Below are 24,933 nucleotides of genomic sequence, written 5' to 3'. Positions count from 1 at the left end.
CAGTTGCACAAGTTAACTTCCTAAACAAAACATTCAGTTCCAATTGTTACAGAAGCTTGCATTCTTCAAAGTTTGAATTTAGGATGCTTAAATGCAAAGCTGAAAATGGGTAGTTTTAATGGTGGTTATATCCCTTGTCCTCTAGAAGAGGCACTAGAACCTACAAGTTCACTAATTGCATTGGGCCTATGCTCTGGACTGACTTGCCAACCAAGATCAGAACTCTGAATGCCTCAAAGCCTGCTATTAATCACATAGATTGTAGGCACTGATCCTGTGAATTGCTCATGCTACTTTCATTACCTCAACTCACATGCCCTCACCCCCCTTTGTCTCATCCACCTGTTATTCTTGAGAAAAGTGCTTGCCTCCAACAGCTATTGTATTGCTAGTGCAGTGGGGACTCCAAACTGGTTAAGGCCTTTCAGTGCTACTGTAGTGTTAAAGGATTGCAGATAAACTGAAAATGTCAAAAGAAAAGTGCACAGAGTTGCCCCTATGCAACATTTCAAGCCTCCAGTACCATGTGGTTCACTTTTCCATTCTAATTCCTTAGACCAAAAACTGAAAGTTTGCCCTCCGTTTGTGCAGCTTGAGAGAGTTCAATCCCCCTGCTCACAGGGCTTCAAATAAGAATCAAGGTCAGAGATCCTTCTTAAGCTCTCTGGTTCAACACGTCAAGGCAACCTGAGACATCTGTTGTATGGAACATGCATGTGCCCCAGTACAAAAAGGATTCATCCTAGTACATTTATTCATAGCCTTTTAAGATATTGCTAGAAAAATACTGGAATCTCATTTGCAACTAAACTTTAATATTGAAGTTTCACAGGCAAGCACACTAGATGTCAAAGAAACTCAGTGTAATTCCTGCAGTAGCTAAAAGTTTGAAGGGGAAATGTGCTCAGATCTTCAGACAAACTACTAACCCCTGCTCCAAAGTGTTTTCAATCTACCATTTAATTTATACAAAGTATCAAAGGACAGAATCATGGTGAAGGCAGCATTTTATAAGTACCCAGCAGATTAGACCAATTCAGTGTCAGAAATGGAAATTAAAGCCTTAAAAATCACTGAGGAAAAATGTCTAGGCAAGAAAGGGTCAAAGAGATACTGATATGAACAAACATGAAAATACAAACGAAGGAAGGAGATACAAGAGTGAGCAATATGGACAGCTACAGTAATCTAGGCAAAAAGATAGTTTGGGATCCCTGAAGGGCAGTTTCAGAAGAATGAAGGTGGTACAAAGTTAAAGCACCACCCTTACAATGCTGGATGTTAAAAGGTCTCTTACTGACCCTTCATTAGAAAGAGTGGTGGGGTCAACAGGAAGAGTAAAATAGCATATTTAGAAGCAGAGGAAATAGATGGTTGGAGAATTACACCTAAGATAAGTGCAGAGAAAAAGTTAAGGCCAAAGGGGAAGAAAGTGGAATCAGACAATTCACGATAGATTCTATCAAAATGTGTGCAGTGGAAAGGTAACCTGCCTTATGGTTAACATGTAGGAAAGAATCCAGAACACACACTAAATCCTGCTGCTACCCCCAACGCTGGACTCATACTCCTATTTCTTCAATTCTGCACCCCAGTTCTATTTTCTCTTACCTGTGTTTGTGGGGTTTATAGTAGCAGGGAAATGTGCTCAAGTTCAACAAGAGGTATGTGGGTGCTTATAGCAGCCAGCAGATCAGACTAGGACGGAAAAGTGACTGTCTAATGTACACTATATATAAAATATTTCCCTAGTCTTAATTACTTAACATGGTATTTGTAACACCTGTTTGCAAGTTTAATGTTTCTAAACTTATTAAGCAGCTACTGTGCCACCAGATACCAAATTTGATTGTTAGTTTCCTCCAGGAGTCAGCTAAGTCCTATCATTGCTCCACCCACATAGTAGAAGGCTACGTGTCATCTTCTGGATAAATTTCACTGCACTTGCTCTCCTAACCAAGCAGTGATGCTCCTTAAGCAGCTAACAAGGAGAAGAGGGGTGGTAATGAGGCCCTCTCCAGGAACAGTGTTCCTTTGCTTCATTGCCAGATACTGCCAAGCTAGGAAACACCTGAAACCACAATTCATTGTTAAGTTTGCATAGGTCTATTTCCATAGTAACTCTGTATTATGAACTATGACCAGCTTCTCTCTCAACTGTTTACATTTAAAAAGTAGGAACACAGCCAAACATTTATCTACACTTAACTCACTGTTCCAAGCAACACCTAACGTGACTAATGGAAAGAATAAAGATATACGTTTTTCACTTGGCTTCTGTAGTGCTGCCAAAAGCACAAAGAGTTGACTCCTTTCACTGTTTCCTCTGTATAGTCAGTTTTCCCAATGCTGGATAGATCTTTTGCACAGCAAGGAAGGAGGGAAAACCAGACATTTAAAATAAGGGAAGAGGATTGTAAAACTACCAAAGTTAGTTATACAGGGACAGCCCAAGGAACAGGAGTAGTGTATTGAGCTGCTTTTTTTTTTTTTTTTTTTAATTTAACTGACTCAGTTCCATGTTAGGGCCACTTTACTGATCTATTGAGATGTTTATTTTTCACAAGGAGGGATAAGAAAATAAGAGCACTGGGGATGAAAGGAAACTTACATTTTTGCAACTTCTTTAACAACGTCACGGCAAGTCATTTCTTTCATCTGTGGGTAAGGAATGTACAATTTAGTTGAGGATTTAACATTTTATATGTTTTGGAAAACACTTATCCACGAGGGGAAAGCCGGGATATTGGTGGCTGATATACTGAAGTATATTACTCTCGTTTTGTTCCTGCTGCACAATCCTGCCCCAGGCTCAGTCAAGAAGAGAGCCAAATTAAGTTATCTAATGATTCCTTATTTTCACTTTTTATTCAGACTGCTACTTTTGTATGAGTCCCGAAAGTTATTCTTTCCCATATTCATTCAGTTGTAGACAACTCAGACATGCAGATCTTCAGTTTGTGTTCCTGTCAACTGGAAGCTTAGAAGCAGAACAGCTTTTTATAAATCTCAGCATACGTACCTTTACTTAACTGATTATACCTTGACGTCTTTTGACAGACTAACTCGTGAGACTATCATACCAACAGATGCATCTCTATCTTAGCACCTGTTCTAACAATCATACTTCAAGAGTCTCTAGGGCATTCCCATTTACATGTAGTGTCCTACTAGTAAATGCTAGTCTAATTTTGATAAGACAGACCTTGTGAGGCTGAACAGAGGATTAGTTTTTCATTTTTCCTCAAACTAATCTAGTTACATTGAGTCCTGAGGCAGTCACTGACAGCTGACCAAAATAAAGTTTCACACCTGATTATGGTAACATTTACAAAATTAAATTCCAGGGTCCATGGCATGGCACAAGCTCATGTAAAAACATTCGTAAACATCAGATCTCAACCACCTCCTCCTTTTAGGATAATGGAAAAGGAGCACATTGGGCCCCATTGATTTAATGCGGGCACAAAACTAGAAGATCTATGTTCCCTTTCCCCAATAATTGATTCTTAATGGAGACAGGCTCATATCTGGACAAACACTTAGCGAACAACAAGATGGGATACAAATCTACTGTGCTATTTGTGCTAAATGTTCACGAGCTGCTGCACACAAAGTTCCCTCATATGCATTAATCTACTCATTTCAAAGCAGGGTAGATCAGAGCACACTAGGGAAATTTTAATGAGTAGCAGCAGGCCCAGACCGACATCTCATGCACAGCAGGCTAGTATGAGGTAAATTTACACCCTGTCTTGTCACCTTATGCACACAAGTTACTTGTGAAAGAGCATGAGATCTATTAGTCTTCTGATGTTACAAAGGTTTGCAGGCTACATGTTTTGGCTAGACATTATCCCTGGCCACCTTTCTCCATCTCAGATTTGTTAATCCTGCAGACAATATCAAAAGCTTGACACTGAATTTATCATTCAAAGGGTTACATGTATCATTCACTGTTCATAATCAAAGTAATGGGGGAAATTTAAACATTAGATGGCACATGAATAGTCTCAGAAGAAGCTGAATTTGTGAGATACTAAAAAACTTTTCCCTGGGTGAATACAGATTCCCACTTTGAGGTATTAAGTGTTTACAGCTACCACTAGAGGTGATTAATACAGCAGTTCTTCATAATGTAGACCACTTATGATGGAAAATATTTCACTAATCACTGCCCCTCCCAGCTTCTGTATCTTCACTGCAGCATGCTTAGCTGTTCCCCTATAATGCTTGGCTATCTAAAATCTGACAGTACTAAGAAGGAAAAGACTTCCTTTAAGATAAGTGGAGCGACTTCCCTACCTCTCCCCTCTTTTCTGGGTGTAGATTTTTATATGTAATCTCCAGCAGGCCATATTGTCCATCACTTCAAGACACTTCGCAGTTTGCTACGTCTCCTAATTTTATGTTTGAAACTTGATCAAAAGTTAATCTGTGCCAAACATGCACCTGCCAAATAGGTCAAAGTCTCTGGCAACCTAGGGATTTTCTCTACTCACCGGGGGGTTGGGGTGGGGGGGGGGGGGAGAGAATCTACGATCTACGTGCAGCCATTGATCCACTGGGGGTCAATTTAGCAGGTCTAGTGAAGACATGCTAAATTGACCGCCAATGCCTCTCTCGTCAACTCTGTTACTCCACCAGAATGAGAAACATATAGAAAGTTGAAGAGAGAGTTTCTCCTATCGACCCAGCGTGGTGTAAACACCACAAAAGACTGACCTAAGCTATGTCGACTCCAGCTATGTAATTTAGGTTGAGGGAGCCCCGTAGTGTAGACCTGCCCCTAGAATCCTGGAGTGAGGTACATCTACTAGGAAGCATTACAGCTTGAGACTGACACAAGCTTTGCATGTGTTCCCTCTAAGGTGTGCACCTGTGCGGCTGTACAGGAGGCCATCAAGGGCCATGCAAGTGTGCACACAGGTGAGGGTGGATGAGGGCAGTAGGGTGAAGTGGGGAACAGTGATGGGGGTTTGGGAGAGCTTGGGGCGTGCAGGGCTGCCGTTGGGACAGGAACCATGCCTCTCTCTCCCCCGGCCCCAACTCCAGCCAGGGCTGCGGCAGGGACAGGAGACATGCCTCTCTCTCCCCCAGCCAGTCGGGGCTCCAGCAGGGACCAGACAGACACCTCTCCCCGTCTAGCACAGTATCTTGATTAGCAGACTGTTTTTTCTCACCCTCTGACTAGCTAGGAGATAATGCCTCAATAAAACTGTCAGCAGTCTACCTGAGAGACTTGTAGCAAGCTCCACAGCGGTTGAGAAATTTTAACTTCATGTCTTATAAATCTCATTCTTGGCCATTGCCTATCATTTAATTTTTTTTCTCCATTACCCTATCTACGTTATTTTTTCTCGTGCTTTTAAAAAATGGCAAAAATAGTATTTCACTGTCCCTGGCTTACCATTGCATAAGAGACCAATTACTTGGATCAGCTGGCAGAAATGTTATTGCATTGAAGTTAGTCACTGGATCAATATAACATTGTCTCTCAACTTGAACTGTGCTCTGAATTCAGAAGTAAGAGCATGTGTTAAGTATTCCATGAAAGCTTTAACATTTATAGATTGCAAAGGAATAGTCTCTAGGTAAGACAAATAAAGTAGATTTTGGTCGAGCTCCCCTTCGGAAAACTATGGGGTCTGATTGTTGCTGTGTGCAACCCTCCTTAGTGTGAATGTCAGCTTTGCATGCTTTTGTTGAAATTCATCCAGGAACACAGGTGGCCATAGAAAGTCCCCCACTGCAGCAGAACTGTCGTGGTTACACTACATGTGAATGGATAACTGTTCAGTGGGTCCACAGAAGACACTGTACCTCCTGCATGTGACAGAACTGGGTTCCACAATAGCTCTGCATAAGCCACTACTGAAAGGGGCTTAAGGAATGGAAAAGGGCCTTGGTTACATGTATCAAGTGGGTGTGGCAAGAAATGTTATTAGACCAGTGTGCAGGAATCACAGGGTTTGCTACAGCAACTGCAAAGAGAGTATGTATCTGCTCTGGCCACAGGTTGGGATGTTCACTCTGTAACCCCTCCCTCGCCCACCCCCGTGCCTCAGTTTCCCATTTTCCAGGTGGGAATGATGATATTGACGTTTCTCTGTAAAACACTGATATTTATAAAGGAAAAGCACTAAATATTGTTGGCTTTTTTATTTGAGTTTTAAAAGAAATTACCAAAACTAGGACTTCATGGATATATTTTTGTGACTATTTTTGTCTGATTTCCAGTGACAACAATTCCCTGTTGTGGATTTAAACTTCCCCTCACAGTGTTTGCAAAGGTTTTTTTGGGCAGCAGGACACGTGATTTATCTAGGGGCCTGATTCTGCAAATTATTACTCGTAGCCGTTACTCATGTGAGTGGCCTCATGAAAAGTGGGAGAACTTCCAGTCAAGTGAACGTTTGCCTGAGCCCATGTGTTTGTAAAGTGCTGTGTAAATTTACAGAGCGACGTGAATTTTACTGTTATAACCGAAACACTGGAACATTGTATGCGTGCATGAGAATCTGAAGTTGAACTTCACCGTGCTACTTTAATTGTCCAAGCTGATGCAGAGTAAAAATATCAACATGGAGACTGAATAGGCTATAGGACTTTTAAAGTGCTTTGTATTGTTAATACAAGTGGATGGTAGTAAGGGGAATTTGAGTGTTTTTAAAATTATTTTAAGCCTTAGTGTCCTGATTTAAAAAGAAACATTTACTTTGATTTCTAAATTGCAGTATTGTATTTTACATTCAGATGAAACCTTTACAGATGAAGCCCTGTCTGAACATTAAATATCTCAAGTATTTTGCATAAGAGAAAAAATTCCCCTTCTCTTTCCAAACTACTGCACAGGGCAATCTGTGCTGTTGACCTAGCTGGCTGCTGACTTTCCTCCCCAGAGATGGCTGCATTTCAGTGATGCATTTATATGTATACTTTGCAAAGCATGTACTGATCCTTGTGGGGAGGAGGTTGTAGGAATGAACAGATAGGTACTGCAGACGGCACCTGCAGACAGACCTTCCTAAGACCCAGCTAGGTACTAGCAGTAGAATGTTGGGAGCACTTGGTGGGCTGCCATGAAAGTATGGAGGTGATGGCGCACATCCGCATATTACCTCGATATTGGTGCTGTACATAAAATTCATTCCGCACGTGATGGAAAAAATTAGAAGGAACACTGCCTTGCATTATAGGAGAGCGCCACCAAACAGCTGGACGTTCTCTACAGACAATGACAGCCATGTCAATATGTGTTGGAGATTATTATTTTGTTTGTACTGAATTATTATTATGCCCCACTGATAAGATCAGACAATATTTGGAGATATAAGGAAGACATTAGCAGGCTACAATCCTAGCGCTACATACGAAGAAAGCATTATTAACAAACACCCTCTGGAGTAAGCTATGTCACTCAAATGCAGCAAGGTGTAGTCTACCAATTTGTTGTATGCTGAAATTGACAACATTGTTTCTCAGATGCCAAGGATACAGAGTCAGCATTGTCTTTTAGCCTCTATATTTTCAACGCAACGTATGAACATTAGACTGAACTTAAGACAGATCTCTGATCAAATCCAGCCTGACATACACAGTAGATTAAATGAAAATTCATTATAAAAATTAATAAAATTAAGCAATTTTTAAAGATACAAGATATAGTAAATAGGCTACATTTTAATGGTGGCTCAAAAAATGTAGCATAAACCAGGACCAGATTAAATTCCCATAGATCTCTAAATTAAGAACTGTTAAGTACATTTTCAGATTGTCCAAAAAAAAAAAAAAAAAAAAAAAAAAGAGATGCAGGAGGGAGGTGAAGTGAGCTGTTTGTGGTGAATCAGTTTTTTCCTGCTCTTTTAAAGGACTTAATAGTACATCTGAGAATATGAACCTAGTGAAACTATGTGTTTGTGTATACAGTGTTTTATAGTAAATAAAATTAAGTTAGACAAGAGCTGAAGAGAAATCAAATTAAATTTAAGATCCTAAAACAGTATTGCAGAAGTTATTAGCATGAGACATGTTTAAATAAATTTCAGTGCAGTCATCCAAAACAAGGATTAGTTTTACATAACTGTCTAAATGCACATTGGATAAATTTAAATGTTTTGATAAGAAAAGACATCACTTAAGTCTCAAGATAATATGCAATCCATCTGTATTTTGCATTACTGTAACTCCCACAATTTGGAACTCTTTCATAAAATACTGGGACACCATTTTTAGTGTTATAACAACAATTTATACAGTTAGTTACATGGTTGAGCTAATGCTGTATTAACAGGAAATTAATACACTGTTTAATCAGAGCAGAGCTAAGAGGAGGGAGAAAGGCAGGTTGGTTTCCCTATATCATCACAATTTATGGGCAACAGATTGTATTTTGTATATGATGTTCCACTGTTCATGTAAGAGTTGGTTGCATTTATAGTTTGTTGACTTATAAGAAGTTTTAACAATCCTATCTTACAAGGCGTTTTCTTCTAAAAATAAAATACTTATATGGTATTATAGGAAGATTCAACTGCAGTATTATGGAAGAGAACATGCTGAACTAATCTAGTTCCTCTAGTCTCATAAGTATTTAAGAAATTGATAGGTTTCAGGAATTCAACAAAAACCTGTACAAGAGCTTTTTGCTAAATTGTCTCATACCACCTGGATGTGCCCCAGATAAGTTAGTAAGAGGGAGTTTCTAGATCAAGGCAGGGCTGACTGCTATAAGCCACCAGTATTTTTGAATGCCTCAATCTAATTTTTTACACCAAAACTGAACAAGTATAATTGTATTTCTTCATAGTGTTTTGATGTAATTCACACATAGGAACACTATCATGCTTAAGGTGTCTGGACTTTCAGTTTAAATAAATATTTTCATGAAGACTTGGTTGTTGTTAGTCCATTTCACACTGAGGAGCAACACAATCAATGAATGAATTAGTCCATAATTGCAATTTGATTTTTCTCCATTTGCTAGAAACCACCTTTACCAGTTTTCCACCAAATCACAGAAAGCCCTACATAATCTCTAGCACAAGCTGAGCAATCCATTTTTTGCACTCTTAAGTCAAAGGTTGTCCAACATATGCAAGTTATTAGATGAATAATTTGTATTTTACACAATTAACTGAGTTCAGGAGCACTATAGAACAAAGGTGTGAATGATTGATATTTGCAGGTTAACTGAGCTCTTTGGGAGAGAAAGTCCCAACCTCTCCTGTTAATAGTAATACATTAACATATTGGTTTGCAAGTTTCTTTGCACTCCTGAAACAATTTAAGTAATTATAACACACTCCCTCATATGTGGCTCAATAGCCATTTCATAAATGCAGTTTACCCCACATACTTTTGATTACTTCACCTATGCTTGGATCTACTAAATCATTTCTCCTGGGATGGATTTGAACTTTCCAGACCTCTGAGCAACTTCAAAGTGCTTCTTCTCCCCGCCTTCTCCTCACAAAAGAAAATAGATTTCTATAAGAGGACTCCTTTTACTGCCCCCTCCCCAAATTACACAGGCTTGTGGGGAAAGTTGGGCAATGTTCTAGTATTGGATCAGTAAAGTTTCAAATCCATCATCTGTGACTTCAAATGTAAAAACGGGAGCTTTCTACCACTGGGAAGAGGAGATACCTAGTTTTCCAATGGAGCCCTTCATTAGCTTTGGAGGATCTCAGAATCCTGACTTCACAGTAATTACATTATTTTAGGCAATATTTAGAGGTTTTTAAACCTCTCACTTGGAGGCCAGGACAGTTGTATTTATGTGAACCAAACGTCATAGGTGGAGGGTAAAGTTTTAACAGAAACAGTTCTAAAAGTGGTTTGTGTTCTGTATATACTGCATTTGACAGTGTCAGCTGGTATACAAGTTTAGCTGGTACAGGTGGTGCAAAACTCACAAGTTACTTTGCCAGTCATCATTAATATAGCCATCCAAGCTCATGTCAATAAAGCTTTTTATGCTACATGTCTATATACTGCTTTAAGAAATTCTTAGAAAAAAATGATATCAACATGATACTCAACAAGTATATTGAAAGGGAGCAAGACCACTGGCTGGTGCTTCACCTGATGAGAACAACCATCTCTGATCTTACTTCTCCACGACAGTATATTTTAGTACAATTCATAGTATTCCACTGGTCATTCAGCATGGGAAAGAGATGGGGCTGCAGCGCCATTCATTGTTCTTTAGGGGATGTTCCAATCACAGTGGGCTTTAGGGAAATGTTCCTACACGGAGCAAGTAGCTTCATCTACTTGTTAACCTCCCTTGTGCCAGAATGCACTGACGCCTACTAAACCTTACCTTCAAAAACCTAAAAGTTACAGCACAACAGTGGCAGCTAGGAATATCGGTCTTGAAATGGATTAATACAAAATAATTGGATATACTGTATATTATATTGTTAATACCATCCTACCTGAAGTTTTTCAATCTCTGTCTTTGCAGCCTGTCTGGCTTTACCAATGGCACACCCCCAATAACCCTATAAAAGCAACAAAAGAAGAGATTAGTTAAAGTTTGGTTATCATTTTTCTTATAGGGAGGGTTTCTTTAATATTCTTTAGCTGTAAGAACTCAGTGAAGTGTTGTAGTTTACGACGTAGAACTCTGAGTATACCTGTAGGTAATATTACAGTAACAACAAAACATCCTTCTCAGTAAATTCCTCAGAGCGGAATCCTATTTATACTGGTGTTTTAACAGAATAAGTGAAAACTCCCAAAAACTTAACAGACAAAGTGGGCGTAGTAATATCTTTTATTGGACCAACTTCTGTGGGTGAGAGACAAGCGTTCGGGCTTTACACAGAGCTCTTCTTTAGGACTGGAAATTAACTCAAAGTGTCACTGCTAAATACAAGGTTTGAACAGATTGCTTAGCATAAGCAGTTAACACATTTCAAGGGACCATTCAAGGTGACCCCTGAAGTCATAAGGAGGAAGGGAAGGGGGTAGGGGAAACATCTGGGGTGGAAATGAGGGAGGGGGGTGGTTAGGGGGTTGCAGATAGTTGTAATAAGCCATAAATCTAGTCTCTCTATTCAGTCCATGATTTTTAGTGTCTAGCAAAGTTATGAATTTAAGCTTCCAGGCTTGTCTTTTGAAAGCATTGTGCAAGTTTTCTTTGAGGATGAGAACTGATATAGAATGATCACTTTGTGAAAAGTGTTCACCCATAAGTGATATGGTGTTTTTGTCTTTTAGCATTTTCCTACATTCATTCGAGAGCGTAATGATTGTGTGGTTTCAGCCACATAGTTGCTATGGGGGCATTTAGTGCACTGGATGAGGAACAGATCATGCCATCTGTCCCTTCCTATCATTAGTGCACTGGATGAATAGGTATGCGGAGGACCCATGGATCTTAAGAGATGTGTTGTGGGGAGCACTGATCATTGTAGCAGTGGAGATATGTATGCAGGTTTTGCATCTGTGATTCTGGCAGTCTGGTGCCGCTTTGAGTTAGTATGTCCTGGTCTGTGGGGAGTTTGCTTCTGATGAGCTTGAAGAGGTCAGGGCCAGAAGAGGGGATTCAGGAAAGATTTCCTTCAGGATGGGGTCCCCATCAAGTATGGGTTGTAGCTATTTGATGGTACCCTGTATGGGTTCCAGTGCGTGGTGGCAGGTCACACCTAGGGGTGTGCAGTTGGAGAAGGTTTAAATTCTATGTTGAAGCCACTTCTTTCGTGGTATTTGGATGGTCCATTCCATGATGTGATCTATTTCTCTAGTGGAATGCACCCCTCCACTGCTACAATGATCAACGCTCCCCACAACACAACTTTCAAGATCAATGGGTCCTACACATGCCTATCACAATGTGGTGTACTTCATCCAGCACATTAAATGCCCAGATAGCAACTATGTGAGTGAAACCAATCACTACACTCTCAAATGAATTTAGGAAAATGACAAAAGACAAAAATACCCCATCACCTCCACCCATGGGTGAACACTTTTCACAAAGCGATCACTCTATATCTGACCTATCAGTCCTCATCTTCAAAGGAAAACTGCACAACACTTTCAAAACATGAGCCTGAGAGCTTAAATTCATAATTTAGCTAGACACTAAAAATAATGGACTGAATAGACATACTAGACTTATGGTTATTACAATAATTTATATAATCCACTAGCAAGCCCTCCCCCTTCCTCTCCCCCGCTCCCCCCCCATGAATAGAGAGGGGTTAACAGGCCACTTCATCTTGAATGGTCCCTTGAAATGTGTTAACTACTCATGCTAAACAATCTGTCCTACCTTGTATTTAGCTGTGACACTGAGTACCTTTCCCAGACCTGAAGTAAAGCTCCGTGTGAGCTCGAAGGCTTGTCTCTCTCACCAACAGAAATTGGTCAAATAAAAGATATTACATCATCCACCTTCTCTCTCTAATATCCTAGGATCAACATGGCTACAACACCGCATACAAAACTAAACATTCCATTTGAATTACGTCATCACTTCCACCCCAAAAAAGTCAGTTTGGTTGTATAACATATATCCATCTCTGGGAATTAACATATACTGTTTTCCCAACATCTCCCTCATGCCATCTGTCCCTTCCTATCATTCTCCTTTGCAGAACTCTCACTCGTGTGTTATCTGCCTTGAAGCATCTTGTATGTTAAAGCCTAGCTGTTCTTACTGATTTTTGTTGGACCCCCAAAACTGCAGCTTTAAAAGTTTCACATACTCTGGAGTGTTTTCGCAGAATACATTTTCTATATTCCTCATGCTTAGATGGGAGAGGTGGTCACCAAACATTTGTTTAGTCACAAAGGAAATATTAATTTCCTAATTTTCGCACTGCAAGCACAGTGGTAAATACAGTGGAGTTCAATCATGTATACCATTTGATGAAGGAAGGAGATATACATCAGTGACTCACCTTCTTATATCTCACAGCACAGAAGTCAAAGTAATACACAAACTACTGAAACACAAGGTTGAAATGCCTATGGGTCCATCTAGTTCAGTCTGCCTCTTGACAGTGGCTAGTACCAGATGCTTCAGAGGAAGAAGCCCTATAGTGGACAATTATGGAATAATCTGTCCACAAAGGTAGTTTCTTGCTAACCTCATTCATGTTAGCTATGACCTGAAGCATATAGGGTTTACATCTTTTCTAAAAAAAATTAAGTTTTTACCCTTATATAAGCATGAACACTCTCAATACACAGATATCTAATAATGTTTGAATCCTAAATCCTTGGATTTAATGATATCCTGTGGCACTGAGTTCCACAGGTTGTGTACAGTAGTAGTTGTTTTACCAGTTTTGAATCAGCTTAACGAAAGGTTTACACGTCTTCAATTCCAAGATCATCCCAGCAACTATTTTAAAAATAGGTACAGCATTTCCTACCCTCCAGTATATTGAGACATGGCATATTCTTATTAACAGATCAGCCACGTCATTCTTAAAGTCCTTCAGAACTCCTGGATGGATGCCATCTAGCACTGGTAACTTGCTACTCTTTAATTTATCAATTAGTTCCAGCAACTTCTCTTGATACCTACTCCTATCAGGGAATAAAGATACCTCCACAATATCCCCTGCAGTAAAGACTGATGCAAAGAAATCTGATCCTCTTTAATTGTATCTTTTACACTCTATCATGCAGTAGACCCATAGATTCTCAATGTTTCTTGCTTCTGATACTAAAGAACGTGTTACTTGCTTTTTCAGATCTTTGGCTATTCTTCAAATTCGTAGCCTCCTAATTTCCATTTTACCTACCTTGGAGGGGAGGGATAGCTCAGTGGTTTGAGCATTGGCCTGCTAAACCCAGGGCTGTGAGCTCAATCCTTGAGGGGGCCACTTAGGGATCTGGGGCAAAATCAGTACTTGGTCGTGCTAGTGAAGGCAGGGGGCTGGACTCAATGACCTTTCAGGGTCCCTTCCAGTTCTATGAGATAATATAATATCTGGAGATATACCTATTACCATAGTTTCCTAGTCATTTAAAACCTTCTTTACAGAGGCTCTGATGTTCCCCCTGTGTGGCTAGTCCTGTGCATGGAACGAGAAGATTTCCCATAAAAAGCTACTGTAGACATTGATGGGAGATTGTCTAAAACTAGCTAGGAATAGCTAATCAATACTGTGCTTGTTATGGTTAGTATATATCTATTAGACATTTGCTATAGTAAAATATTTTTACTCAGAGATGTGCTCATTAGGATAAAATACAAAGTGTCAGATTCTATGTGAATATTGTATTCACAAGCCCAACTGTCATGCCCAACTTAAGTATTTAAATATATTCAAACAAGACTATGAAAATAAACCATTAGCTGAAATTTCCAAAGTAAAATTTAAACTTTGCAGCACAACAGTTTCAACAGTAATCAGTCAATGGTGAAGTAATATAACACTGACCTAATATGTATATACACCACAGGATACACACATGCTTTAATAGGGCCAATTTCTCAAAGTTTAACACAATTATGGTCACGAGTGAGTGGGAGGAAAAATTTAAACAATACAAATGTGAATTATATTTAGGAGTTGTTTAAGAAAACATTACTAGATGCCCCCCAAACTCTACAATTCCAGTGTCAATAAAGAATGGATTCTTTGGTTAAAAAAAAAATCCTAACTGAGAAATGAAAGCAGCAATAAAAAAAAATCGTAATCAACAGAAAGATGAAGTCAACAGGAAAGACTAAAAATTATCAGTTATTAAATACAGACAGTTGACAGGAAAAGCTAAAGGTATAAATGGAAAAAAAGCTACCACCAGCAGGATTAACAGTAAGTAGTAATTTTTTAAATATCAGGAACATAAGAAAACCTAGCACTGGTATCAGTCAGTTATTCAACAGGGATGGAAAAGCTGTTGATAAAGAAGAGGCAGATGTAGTCAGTACATTTCTGTTCTGTATTTGGAAAGAAGCCAGGTGATGTATTCACAGCTTACACTGATAGTGAAATACTTTCTATTGAAAAATGTGACTAGGGAGGGTGTTAAACAGTATCTTGCATCCAGGAGGTTTAAAAGTACTGGCTGATGAGCTCTGACTCACTGATATTTAAGAAAACTTGGTGTACTGGGAGAGTTCCACAAGACTGAAAACAGCTGGAGTGCCAACATTTAAAAAAGGTAAATGGGAGGACCCAGGTAACCATAAGCTTTTTTAAGCAGATGCAACTTTAATTCTAACATTTAACTTCTGAGTCTTTGCAGCCTTAGTATTCTTTTAATATACTCTGTGTATAATATATATCTAGGTCACAACTGAAAACGAAGTCAGGAAATTCAGATCAAGGCTTAGAGACTATCCTTAGCTATCCACACTTTGAAAGATTTCTTTGCCTTACAAATTATCTTACTAAATACATCCTTAGGGATATAAAATGTGCAGGGCTTTGCTGTTACAGTAGTACTACACTTCCTGCTGTTGTCTATGGTCTTATATTGTCCTGTTTGCTCTTTAGCTGACTATTCAGAGATAGCCTTGTCAAGCATTATGATTTACAAGAGATGTGTCTGTCCTGATCTGACATTATTAAAGCAGTGTCTTAAGGGAGTCTAGTTAGCAGTAGCTATTAGTAAGTGGGACTCTTACTACAATGCCACACACTTTTTGCGTCAGAGTCGCATCCACTAATACCTGACTTCAGAAGACAGAACAAATAAAGTGATGTGCTGGGTTTCTGATACATTTAGCAGAGGGGCTTAACAGACAAGCTACTTTTCCAAAAAAGTCCTTGACACTCATCTTTAAAAAAATAAGTGAAACCAGGTGTGAGAAACGCTGTCAGTTACAATTGACAGTGATTTTGAAGAGGTCTATCTCAAGAGTACTTAGCTTGCAAACAGACAAGCCACACCAATGCCATACAACACTACCAGTTCAACTGTCATCCAGCAGTAGTGACCACTATCCAAAGAGAAAATCCTATATTCCATGACCCTATTAGGAACTATTAGGTCAGAAGATATTTGAGGCTATTTCAAAATACTCACATATGAAACACCTGATGGGTCAATCATGTAAAGCTGAGCGCCATCATCCTCATCGTAAGACCCTAACATGAAACTGAATAAAGAAAATGAGATATTAGAAGACAGGTTAAGCATGGTGCTACAAAAAAAAAATCACAAAGATTAATTATACTGCCTTGGGGGTTTTTTTTTTGCACACAATAGACAACAAGGTCTCATCATTGCCCTTGCAGTGAAACTTCCACTATATACTACCTTCCAACAAAAAAAAACTCATCTCAACCTTTTGGGTACCCTCATCCCCAAAGTTGTCAGTACAAGTTTGCTCGACCTATAGCTAAAGATCGTCTGTCTTAAGTCACTGACTTATTGGTCCCTTGGATTGTCATTTAAGATAAACGGCACTGTATTTACAATGCCTCACTTAGCTACAGGGCCGGAGAAGTAAATTTTCAAATGACAATTTTGCTTTCTTGATTCCCATGGAAGTTACCAGCACAAGCGTCTCAGTTTTAAAATTTAGGAATAATTAGATATTTTACCTAGTAATCAAATGCATCTTTACACAGACATATGAACTCTACCTAAAGTCCTCCTCATTATTACCAATATAATTACACTTGTTTTTAGGATATAGATAGATAGATACACACACACACACGGTGGCACAGATACACCAAGGTGAAAAAACACCTTATAAATACCCAAGATAGATTTCTCTATTGTGCACTGAATAAAAATTCTCACAATCAAGCACAAGTATTTAAAAAACTCATACCTGCAGCCAAAAGGTCTGACAGCACTGTATAGTGTGTAGGCATGTACATACATGGCCACTCTGTCGGCAAGATGCTGGGGGAGGGAAAAGGAGGAGTTTTAGACCATTTAATTTAATGAAATAAACATGCTTCAAGAAAAACAATTCAAAACAGGCTACCTTCCTTGTCACAGGATCTAAGGAAACCTAAAGAATTAATTTGTGCTAAAAGCACCAATTACTTACCTTCAATGGAATATTATAGCCATAGTTGGATCTAAAGTTAGAAGCTTCCTCTCTAGCTATATCTGCCAAAGAACGAGCATCTGCCAGGAGTCCCGCTACTGCCTGAAATGAAGAATAACATCGGCTAAAGTCAACACTCAGATAAATTACCGCTGTTTCTTGCAAGGTAACTGACAAACTTTAGACAACGTCTAATTCTGTTACTGTGACTTAAACAGGTTTAACATACATATGCCCTTTCAAAACTGACCAAACCAGACTTTACACCTCTCAACAAGCTGAAAAAACACCAATCAAGTATCAAACCTTTTTAAAATTATTCAGTAAACACATAATTGATGTATTTGTGTAAACCACATAAAATACAGGTATACTTTTAAGATCCAACTTCTATGTAAGCTGTAAGGTTAACTTAATATAAACAAAAAGCATGAGAACATGGAAAAAATAGACAAGTACCCTTCACAGTATATTATATATTTCCCCCCCTGGATTTTAAGACTTCTTGAACTGCAGCAACACCTACCCTTCTTCTGGCAGCATTACAGTTGCATTTGTTTTAATGCACATAGAGAAAGAAACCAGAGAAAGTTAACACTAGAATGAGTGTCAAGTATCAGAGGGGGAGCCGTGTTAGTCTGGATCTGTAAAAAGCAACAGAGAGTATTCGTTCACGAAAGCTTATGCTCCAATACATTTGTTAGTCTATAAGGTGCCACAGGACTCTTTGTTGCTTTTTTCTAGAATGAGTAAATATCACAGATCAGCGTCCCATTTTACTGTGAGATTTTGCTTGTACATGAACAGGTTTATACACATATCCACAAACAGGACTAGAAGTGCATACACAGAATTCAGACTCAGATTTGTCTAAATGTCCCTTGACTTTTCTCTGACTACAAGTTTAGAAGCGTTGGGATACAGTACTTCAAAAGCTATTTAATATTGGCTATATTTATGCAATGGACTATCCATTTTCTGTGACGTTTTCCTAATTCATAGGAGAAAAGCAAAAAGTGTTGCAGCACCTCACCATTCCAACATGTCGATCAACGTTGAAGAGACGTTTATTGGAACCTTCTTCATAAAGCTTGGACAAGACGAGTTTCTCTACTCCAAAGACAACACCATCTTTACATCTTATGCCAATTGCTGTACTGAAAGACAAGTCAAATATAAGAAGAGTAAGATTTTTTTAAAAAACAAAAAAAACCCCACTAAATAGCTAGGAGTGGTGTTGGAAAGTTATTTTAGCATTTCTTCATCAAAGTTAAACGGGTGAAGGACTGAAGTACAAGACAGCTTAATTTTAAGTGAGGTAGATCTGCTCCATGATTTTACTGCTGTCTTGAAGATGGGAAGGAAAAGAGTAAGACCCACTGAAGTTACTCGGTGTTTCTATAAGAAAGCGGCACAGCATTTCCCTTTTTCCCATCCTACACAAGGAAGTTTTCGCACATACTCTGTACATCTAGAACTAAATAGTTTGAGGGACGTGGGTGGGGGGCAGTTCTCCCTTCAAACCTGCAGGTTTCCTAGAGTTTTGAAGTGGGAGCATTTACATGGATGTGTTATTTTACTTCAATCCCCCCCTCTCCCAATAAGCACATAATCATAAAAATAGGAACACAGCTCCTGAGAGTGCCCAGGCAGTGGCACAAGTATCTCAAGAATCTGTTGTCATCACTAAGTTAGGAGGGCCATGGCCCCTACCTACTCCATAAGGAAGAGGTTCTCAAATTGGGGAGCGCAGAATGAATTCTGGGGTGGTGTGAGAAGCAGCTCTGCCTTCAGAGCTGGAAGCCAGAGAGTAGCAGCTGCTGACCAGGCATCCAGCTCTGAAGGCAGCACCGCCACCAGCAGCAGCGGAGAAGTAAGCGTGGCAATGCCAAACCATGCCACTGTTACTTCACTGCTACTGGTGACAGTGTTGCCTTCACAGCTGGGTACCTGGCCAGTAGCCGCCACTCTCCACTCTGCCTTCAGAGTTGGGCGGCCGTATATGTACTTGTGTAGCGAGAGCAGGTGGTGTAAACTGCTACAGGGAAGGGGGGAGGGGTTCGATCAAATAAGTTTGAGAACCACTGCCATAAAGTGCAACACTGACAAGTTCCCTCCTCCCTCCAGGTGGCTAAATCATGTCCTTGAAGTGCCTAACATTAAAGTATCTAGACACATCAAAAAGTCTTACTGACCAAGTGAATAAAGAAGAGAAGTTAAATCACTAGAACATGCACTTCAGTGAAATTAAATAGTTCTTACCAATTGGTCCATATCATAGTGAGAATTAGTACAAAATAGTTTTGGATGCATATTTAAGATTTATGGACCATTCTACAATTACTTTTAGGGTGGTATTACAGATGGTAAGAGATCTTTAAAAGCATTTGATGAAGTCACTAAAAGGGTGATATACTCCCAAGATATTAGATATTCATACTAGCTGGAGTACCACACAGAGTTATTTTGAACTATGTTGTTTCTATTGCAATAGTATCCAGAGACCTGGATCAAGACCAGTTACTGTACAAACACAGGATGATCCAATCCAAACCTCACTGCATTTACTAGTCAACACATCCAGATTGTGCTACAACACAATAGAGTATTTACATTTTTATAGCTGTCACCTGGCATATGCCTGAAGGAACATAGTTAGTCTTAGGGAGGCTGACGTTGTAGTTTTAGCCAAACCATCATTCTTTAAGAAACTGGCAACAGCCAGTGAGACTACTACAAACCTGTGTGGTCCTGAGCAAGTTACTTGACTTCTCAATGCCTCAATTCACCATCTCTAAAATGGCCTTTTTGTATTTATATAGCCTATTACCATAATAGATAAGCACCTTACATATATTAAGGACCTACGCAATCAGCTTTTGCCCCGAAGTATGAGATTTTATTACACTTAGCACACATGAATAATTTACTACCTTCCTTTGCAGTCTCTCAAAACATGCCTTTATAATTTTTGTTCCTCCATACTATTGAACAAATAAGGACGATTACACTCCCTTTATATTTAATCTGAAGAGCTTCCTGAGAGGAATACAGTCACAAAATTGGCTCATCGCTTATTTCAGGAGTACAATTTTCTTTGCAATACGATCTTAACTATCTGCCCTAATCGCATTTTTCTTGTCATTTTTAAAGAAATAGGTGAAGTAAAAAACAAAGACATTTCTCTTACCTACTATTCTCCACAGCTTTCATAGCATATTCAACTTGAAATACTCTGCCATCTGGAGAGAATGTGGAAGCTGACAGGTCATACTGTAAAGGAAGAAAAACTACTCAGCATAAAAAAAGTTACAAATAGAGCCCTCATAGCAGTAGTACTAAACTATTTTTCTATGCAAAGTCTTAAAGTGAGTCTCTGGAGAAAATCTGTATAAGGACATAAGAACGGCCATACGGGGTCACACCAAAGGTCCATCTAGTCCAGTATCCCGTCTTCCGACAGTGGCGAATGCCAGGTGCTCCAGAGGGAATAAACAGAATAGGTAATTATCAAGTGATCCATCCCATCACCCATTCCCAGCTTCTGGCAAACAGACTAGGGACACCATCTCCGCCCATCCTGGCTAATAGCCATTGATGGATCTATCCTCCATGAACTTATCAAGTTCTTTGTTGAACCTGTTATAGTCTTGGCCTTCACAACATCCTCTGGCAAGGAGTTCCACAGGTTGACTGTGCACTGTGTGAAAAAAATACTTCCTTTTGTTTTAAACCAATTTCATTTGTGACCCCTAGTTCTTGCATTATGAGGAGTAAATAACACTTCCTTATTTACTTTCTGCAAACCAGTCATGTTTTTATAGACCTCTATCATATCCCCCCTTAGTCATCTCTTTTCCAAGATGAAAAGTCCAGGTTTTATTTCTCTCTCCTCATATGGAAGTTGTCCCATACACCTAATCATTTTTGTTGCCCTTTTCTGAACCTTTTCCAATTCCAATATATTTTTTGAGATGGGGCGACTACATCCACATACAGTATTCAAGATGTGGGCATACCATGGATTTATAGAGGCAATATGATATTTTCTGTCTTATTATCTACCCCTTTCTTAATGATTCCCAACATTCTGTTCGCTTTTTTGACTGCGGCTGCATATTGAGTGTGTTTTCAGAGAACTATCCACGACTCCAAGATCTCTTCCTTGAGTGGTAACAGCTAATTTAGACCCCATTTTATGCGTATAGTTGGGATTATGTTTTCCAATGTGCATTACTTTGCGTTTATCAACACTGAATTTCATCTGCCATTTTGTTGCCCAGTCACCCAATTTTGTAAGATCCTTTTGTAGCTCTTTGCAGTCTGCTTGGGACTTAACTATCTTGAGTAGTTTTGTATCATCTGCAAATTTTGCCACTTTGCTGTTTACCCCTTTTTCCAGATAATTTATGAATATGTTGAACAGGACTGGTCCCAATACAGACCCCGGGGGACACACCATTATTTAGACTCTCTCCATTCTGAAAACTGACCATTTTATCTTAACATGTAAGAATGGTTCACTCATGTTGATATTTACTTCATGTAAATAAAGGGGGCAGTACTTTAAAAAAAAAATTCAGACAGTTCCCTTTTAGTGAACGTATATAAACTCAAAGTAAATTAGTAAACTCAATGTTGGTTAGCTTAGTTTTTAAAAAAAGCTCTTGCTTCAGTGATATTCATTCCATAATTCAAACCCATTAAGGAATCTCAAATTCCATATGACAATCTCAAAGCACTTCTTACATATAACGTTTAAGCTTTTCCACAAACCGGGGCTTCATCTTTGGTACCTAGGCAACACGTACAGCAGATGGTGTGAGAGGTCAGTGGGCATTTGAGTGATGTTGGTGAACAGTGCTGCCTGCTGGCCAAATAGGTCTAGCACTAACTGAGCTCTGCTTGTAACTGTATTATTCTTGGTCCAAGGAAATTCAGGGTATATCTACACTCACCTCTCCTCACCACATTTCAGAGCCTGGGTGGAAACATCTACAGTGCTATTTTTAGCCGCATACCATGAGCCCAAGTCAGTTGACCCTGGCTCTGAAACTCTCTGCCACAGTTGTGGGGTGTTTTTACAGTGTAGACAGACCCTTAATCATCTAAGTACTGTGGAGTTTGCGCATGCCTGGTGCAGCAAGGGGCAGAAGAATAAAAAAGTAGATGTTTCATGAAAGCACCCAACTATTATGAATATGCAAGTTTAACCCAGACTTCCCTTGTTCCCTGGAAACAGTTTTCAGGTCTGATTCATTCTTAATGAACCGGGAACTGCCAACAAGTGACAGATCATCTTCTCACTAAGCCGCAGGCTAGGTCTACACTAGCACTTTTGCAGGTAAAACTTTTGTCTGTCGGGGGGGGAGGGGGAAGAGGGGCGGTGTGTGTGTGTGTGTGTGAAACCACACCCCTGACCAACACAAGTTTCACTGACAAAAGTGCTGGTGAGGACAGCACTAAGTCAGCAGGAGACGCCCGCCGACATAGCTACCGCCGCTCATAGGGGGTGGTTTAATTATCCCAACGGGAAAGCTCTCTCCCGTCAGCATAGCGCGGCTACAGTTGTGCCGCTGTAAGGTCTGTACCGTACCAGCGTCTCTCAAATGCGGCCACCAGGGGTTTTTCTTGCAGCCACAACCTTCTGGGTGGTGATGGGGGGGAGGGGAGGAGTGGCCCCTCCCCAGGGGCCACCAGCAGGGATTGGTCCCAGCCCCATTCTGAAGCCACAAACACTGTTAGGAGCAGGAGATCTGTGTGAGTTCCCCACCTTCCCAGGGGCAGTGGGGATTGGGTTTTAGGTTTCAGTCCTGAGGTGGTGGGCAGCAGGCTCTGGCCATGTGGTGGCAGGCTTCATCCCCCAGTGGCAGGGCTTTGTGCTCTTGCCCCGGGCACATTCCCCCCACATCACTCCTGATTCCTGCTTCCTTCTCCAGGCCCCCAGCCATGCAGCAGGACGCCATGATCCAGCCCTGGACTCACCTCTCCATCACTCCAACCCCCGCTACCTCTTTCAGCCCCCCATCGCCCCGGCCCTCCTTATCCACCTCCCCATCCAGGGGATAATTTGTTCCCCAGCTTCGGGGATGAGTAAGTCTGCTGTGAAAAGTGATTAACAAATATACAAATATCACTTCTCACAGTGGCAGACTTACTAGATAGCAAATAAAAAAAAAAAAAAAAATCAACCATAAAAAGCAAAACACGCAAAGCACCGTATTTGTGTTTCTATTCTGTTTAGGTCCAGTAAAGATTAGACACAACTGTACATTATTTTTATTAATGAGTCTGGAAAAAACCCTGCATAAATAAATCACAATGATTTGGGCATGTATATGTGCATATTTATTTGTTTTTCCTAAAATTAATTAAGTATTTTAGGAAAAATTGTAAGAGCGGCTACCAGCAAGAGCTGGTGGCTGCTCTCAGAGGCCACCAAAAAATTTGTTGTGAGAACTCCTACATATAGCCATGCCATAGTCTTATGCACTTACTGTATTAGCCTGAGTCAGAGTGGCAGAGGCCCTTGTCAAGCACCAGTGAAGTCTGCATATCCACAGAAAATAGCATCCCCCATAAGTTAAATGGCACGTTCCCAGCCACAGCCTCCCCAGTTCATTGACAACATGCATCTGAACATGGAGAGAGGCATCCTGAATCTCTCCCTGCAGATGAGGCGCCCCGTTTTCAAACACAGCAGCGACTGGAGGAGGGGGCATCATGGGCTGAGCACATCCATGGGGCTGAGAAGAGTACATCAGTGCCCTGGGGCTGGACAGAAAGCCCCCATTGCTCCACCACCCCCATCATCCCCTTCCCTCCTCCTCCTCCTCAAGCCCCACCTCCCCAATTCACCCCACTTCCTATAGCCCCACACACTCCTCCTCCCAGGGCACCCACCCATCCAGACCCAATCTCCCCAGAGCCACCCGTTCCCACTCCCCCTCCATTTAGAGCCCACCCTCCCCCAGGGCCCCCTGCAGATCGTCTAGACAGGACCCCACCATCCGCTCTCCTCACGCCCTAGAGCAGCAGCTCTCAAGCCCCACCCCGGGCTGAAGCCCAGATTTTTTAAAAACATGTTGGGGAGGAGAGAGATCTCCGGGGGAAAACATTGAGAACCCCTTGGCCTAGAACCCCCCCATCCCTTCCCCCTCCCCTAATTCCTACCCCCGCTGCCCACCCCCTAGGCCCCCACCCTTCTCCTCCCTTGCCCCCTAGATCCCCCATCCCTTCCCCCTCCCCTAGCTCTTACCCCCACTGCCCACCCCCTAGACCCCCCCATCCCTTTCCCCTCCCCTAGCTCCTACCTCCGCTGTCCCTCTAGACCCCCATCCCTTCTCCTCCCTTGCCCCCTAGACCCCCCATCCCGTTCCCCTCCCCTAGCTCCTGCCCCCGCTGCCCACCCCCTAGGCCCCCACCCCTTCTCCTCCCTTGCCCCCTAGAGGCCCCCATCTCTTCCCCCTCCCCTAGCTCCTACCCCCGCTGCCCACCCCTTAGGCCCCCACCCTTGCCCCCTAGATCCCCCATCCCTCCCCTAGCTCTTACCCCCACTGCCCACCTCCTAGACCCCCCCATCCCTTCCCCCATCCCTAGCTCCTGCCCCCTCTGCCCACTCGCCAGAGCCAGAGCCCTGTGGCCTCTCCCCTCGCTTACACTTTCGCTTTCCCACCAGCCGCGCGGGCCGACGTGACTCAGCAGAGCGGCGCGACGCCTTACCCAGCCCGCGGGGGCAGTACTTCCTTCCTCCCTCCCTCCGTCCCGGGGGGGGGTCAAGCTGCCCTCCCGCCCCCAGCAGGCCCCGGCGAGGAGACACACTCACCCCGGTGCCGATGGAGCTCATGGCGGCGGAGCCGTGCGGAGAGCGAGCGCCGGACAGACCCGATGCACACCGCGCCTCGCTCACGCGCCCCAGCGCTCACCAACGCACCTTCCCATTGGCC

The 24,933-nt window shown here is 41.3% G+C and overlaps 1 protein-coding gene across 1 annotated transcript in view; it reads right to left on the bottom strand.

Annotated features, from left to right (window-relative positions):
* The window catches only part of PSMA3 (proteasome 20S subunit alpha 3), a 27,243-nt gene extending 2,310 nt beyond the window's left edge, over positions 1-24,933 (bottom strand). The window contains exons 1-8 of the mRNA XM_034770141.1: positions 24,813-24,933; positions 20,178-20,260; positions 18,021-18,144; positions 16,988-17,089; positions 16,763-16,836; positions 16,006-16,078; positions 10,443-10,508; positions 2,612-2,658 (exon numbers count right to left, since the gene is read on the bottom strand). Of these exons, the coding sequence (XP_034626032.1) occupies positions 2,612-2,658; positions 10,443-10,508; positions 16,006-16,078; positions 16,763-16,836; positions 16,988-17,089; positions 18,021-18,144; positions 20,178-20,260; positions 24,813-24,833 (590 nt within the window). The 5' untranslated portion in view covers positions 24,834-24,933. The remainder of the gene's footprint in view (positions 1-2,611; positions 2,659-10,442; positions 10,509-16,005; positions 16,079-16,762; positions 16,837-16,987; positions 17,090-18,020; positions 18,145-20,177; positions 20,261-24,812) is intronic.

The sequence above is a fragment of the Trachemys scripta genome, chromosome 4, assembly GCF_013100865.1.
Source record: "Trachemys scripta elegans isolate TJP31775 chromosome 4, CAS_Tse_1.0, whole genome shotgun sequence".
Classification (NCBI taxonomy): Eukaryota; Metazoa; Chordata; order Testudines; family Emydidae; genus Trachemys; species Trachemys scripta.
The sequence above is the reverse complement of the archived record's forward strand: the minus strand, read 5'-3'. Positions and strand labels throughout refer to the sequence as shown.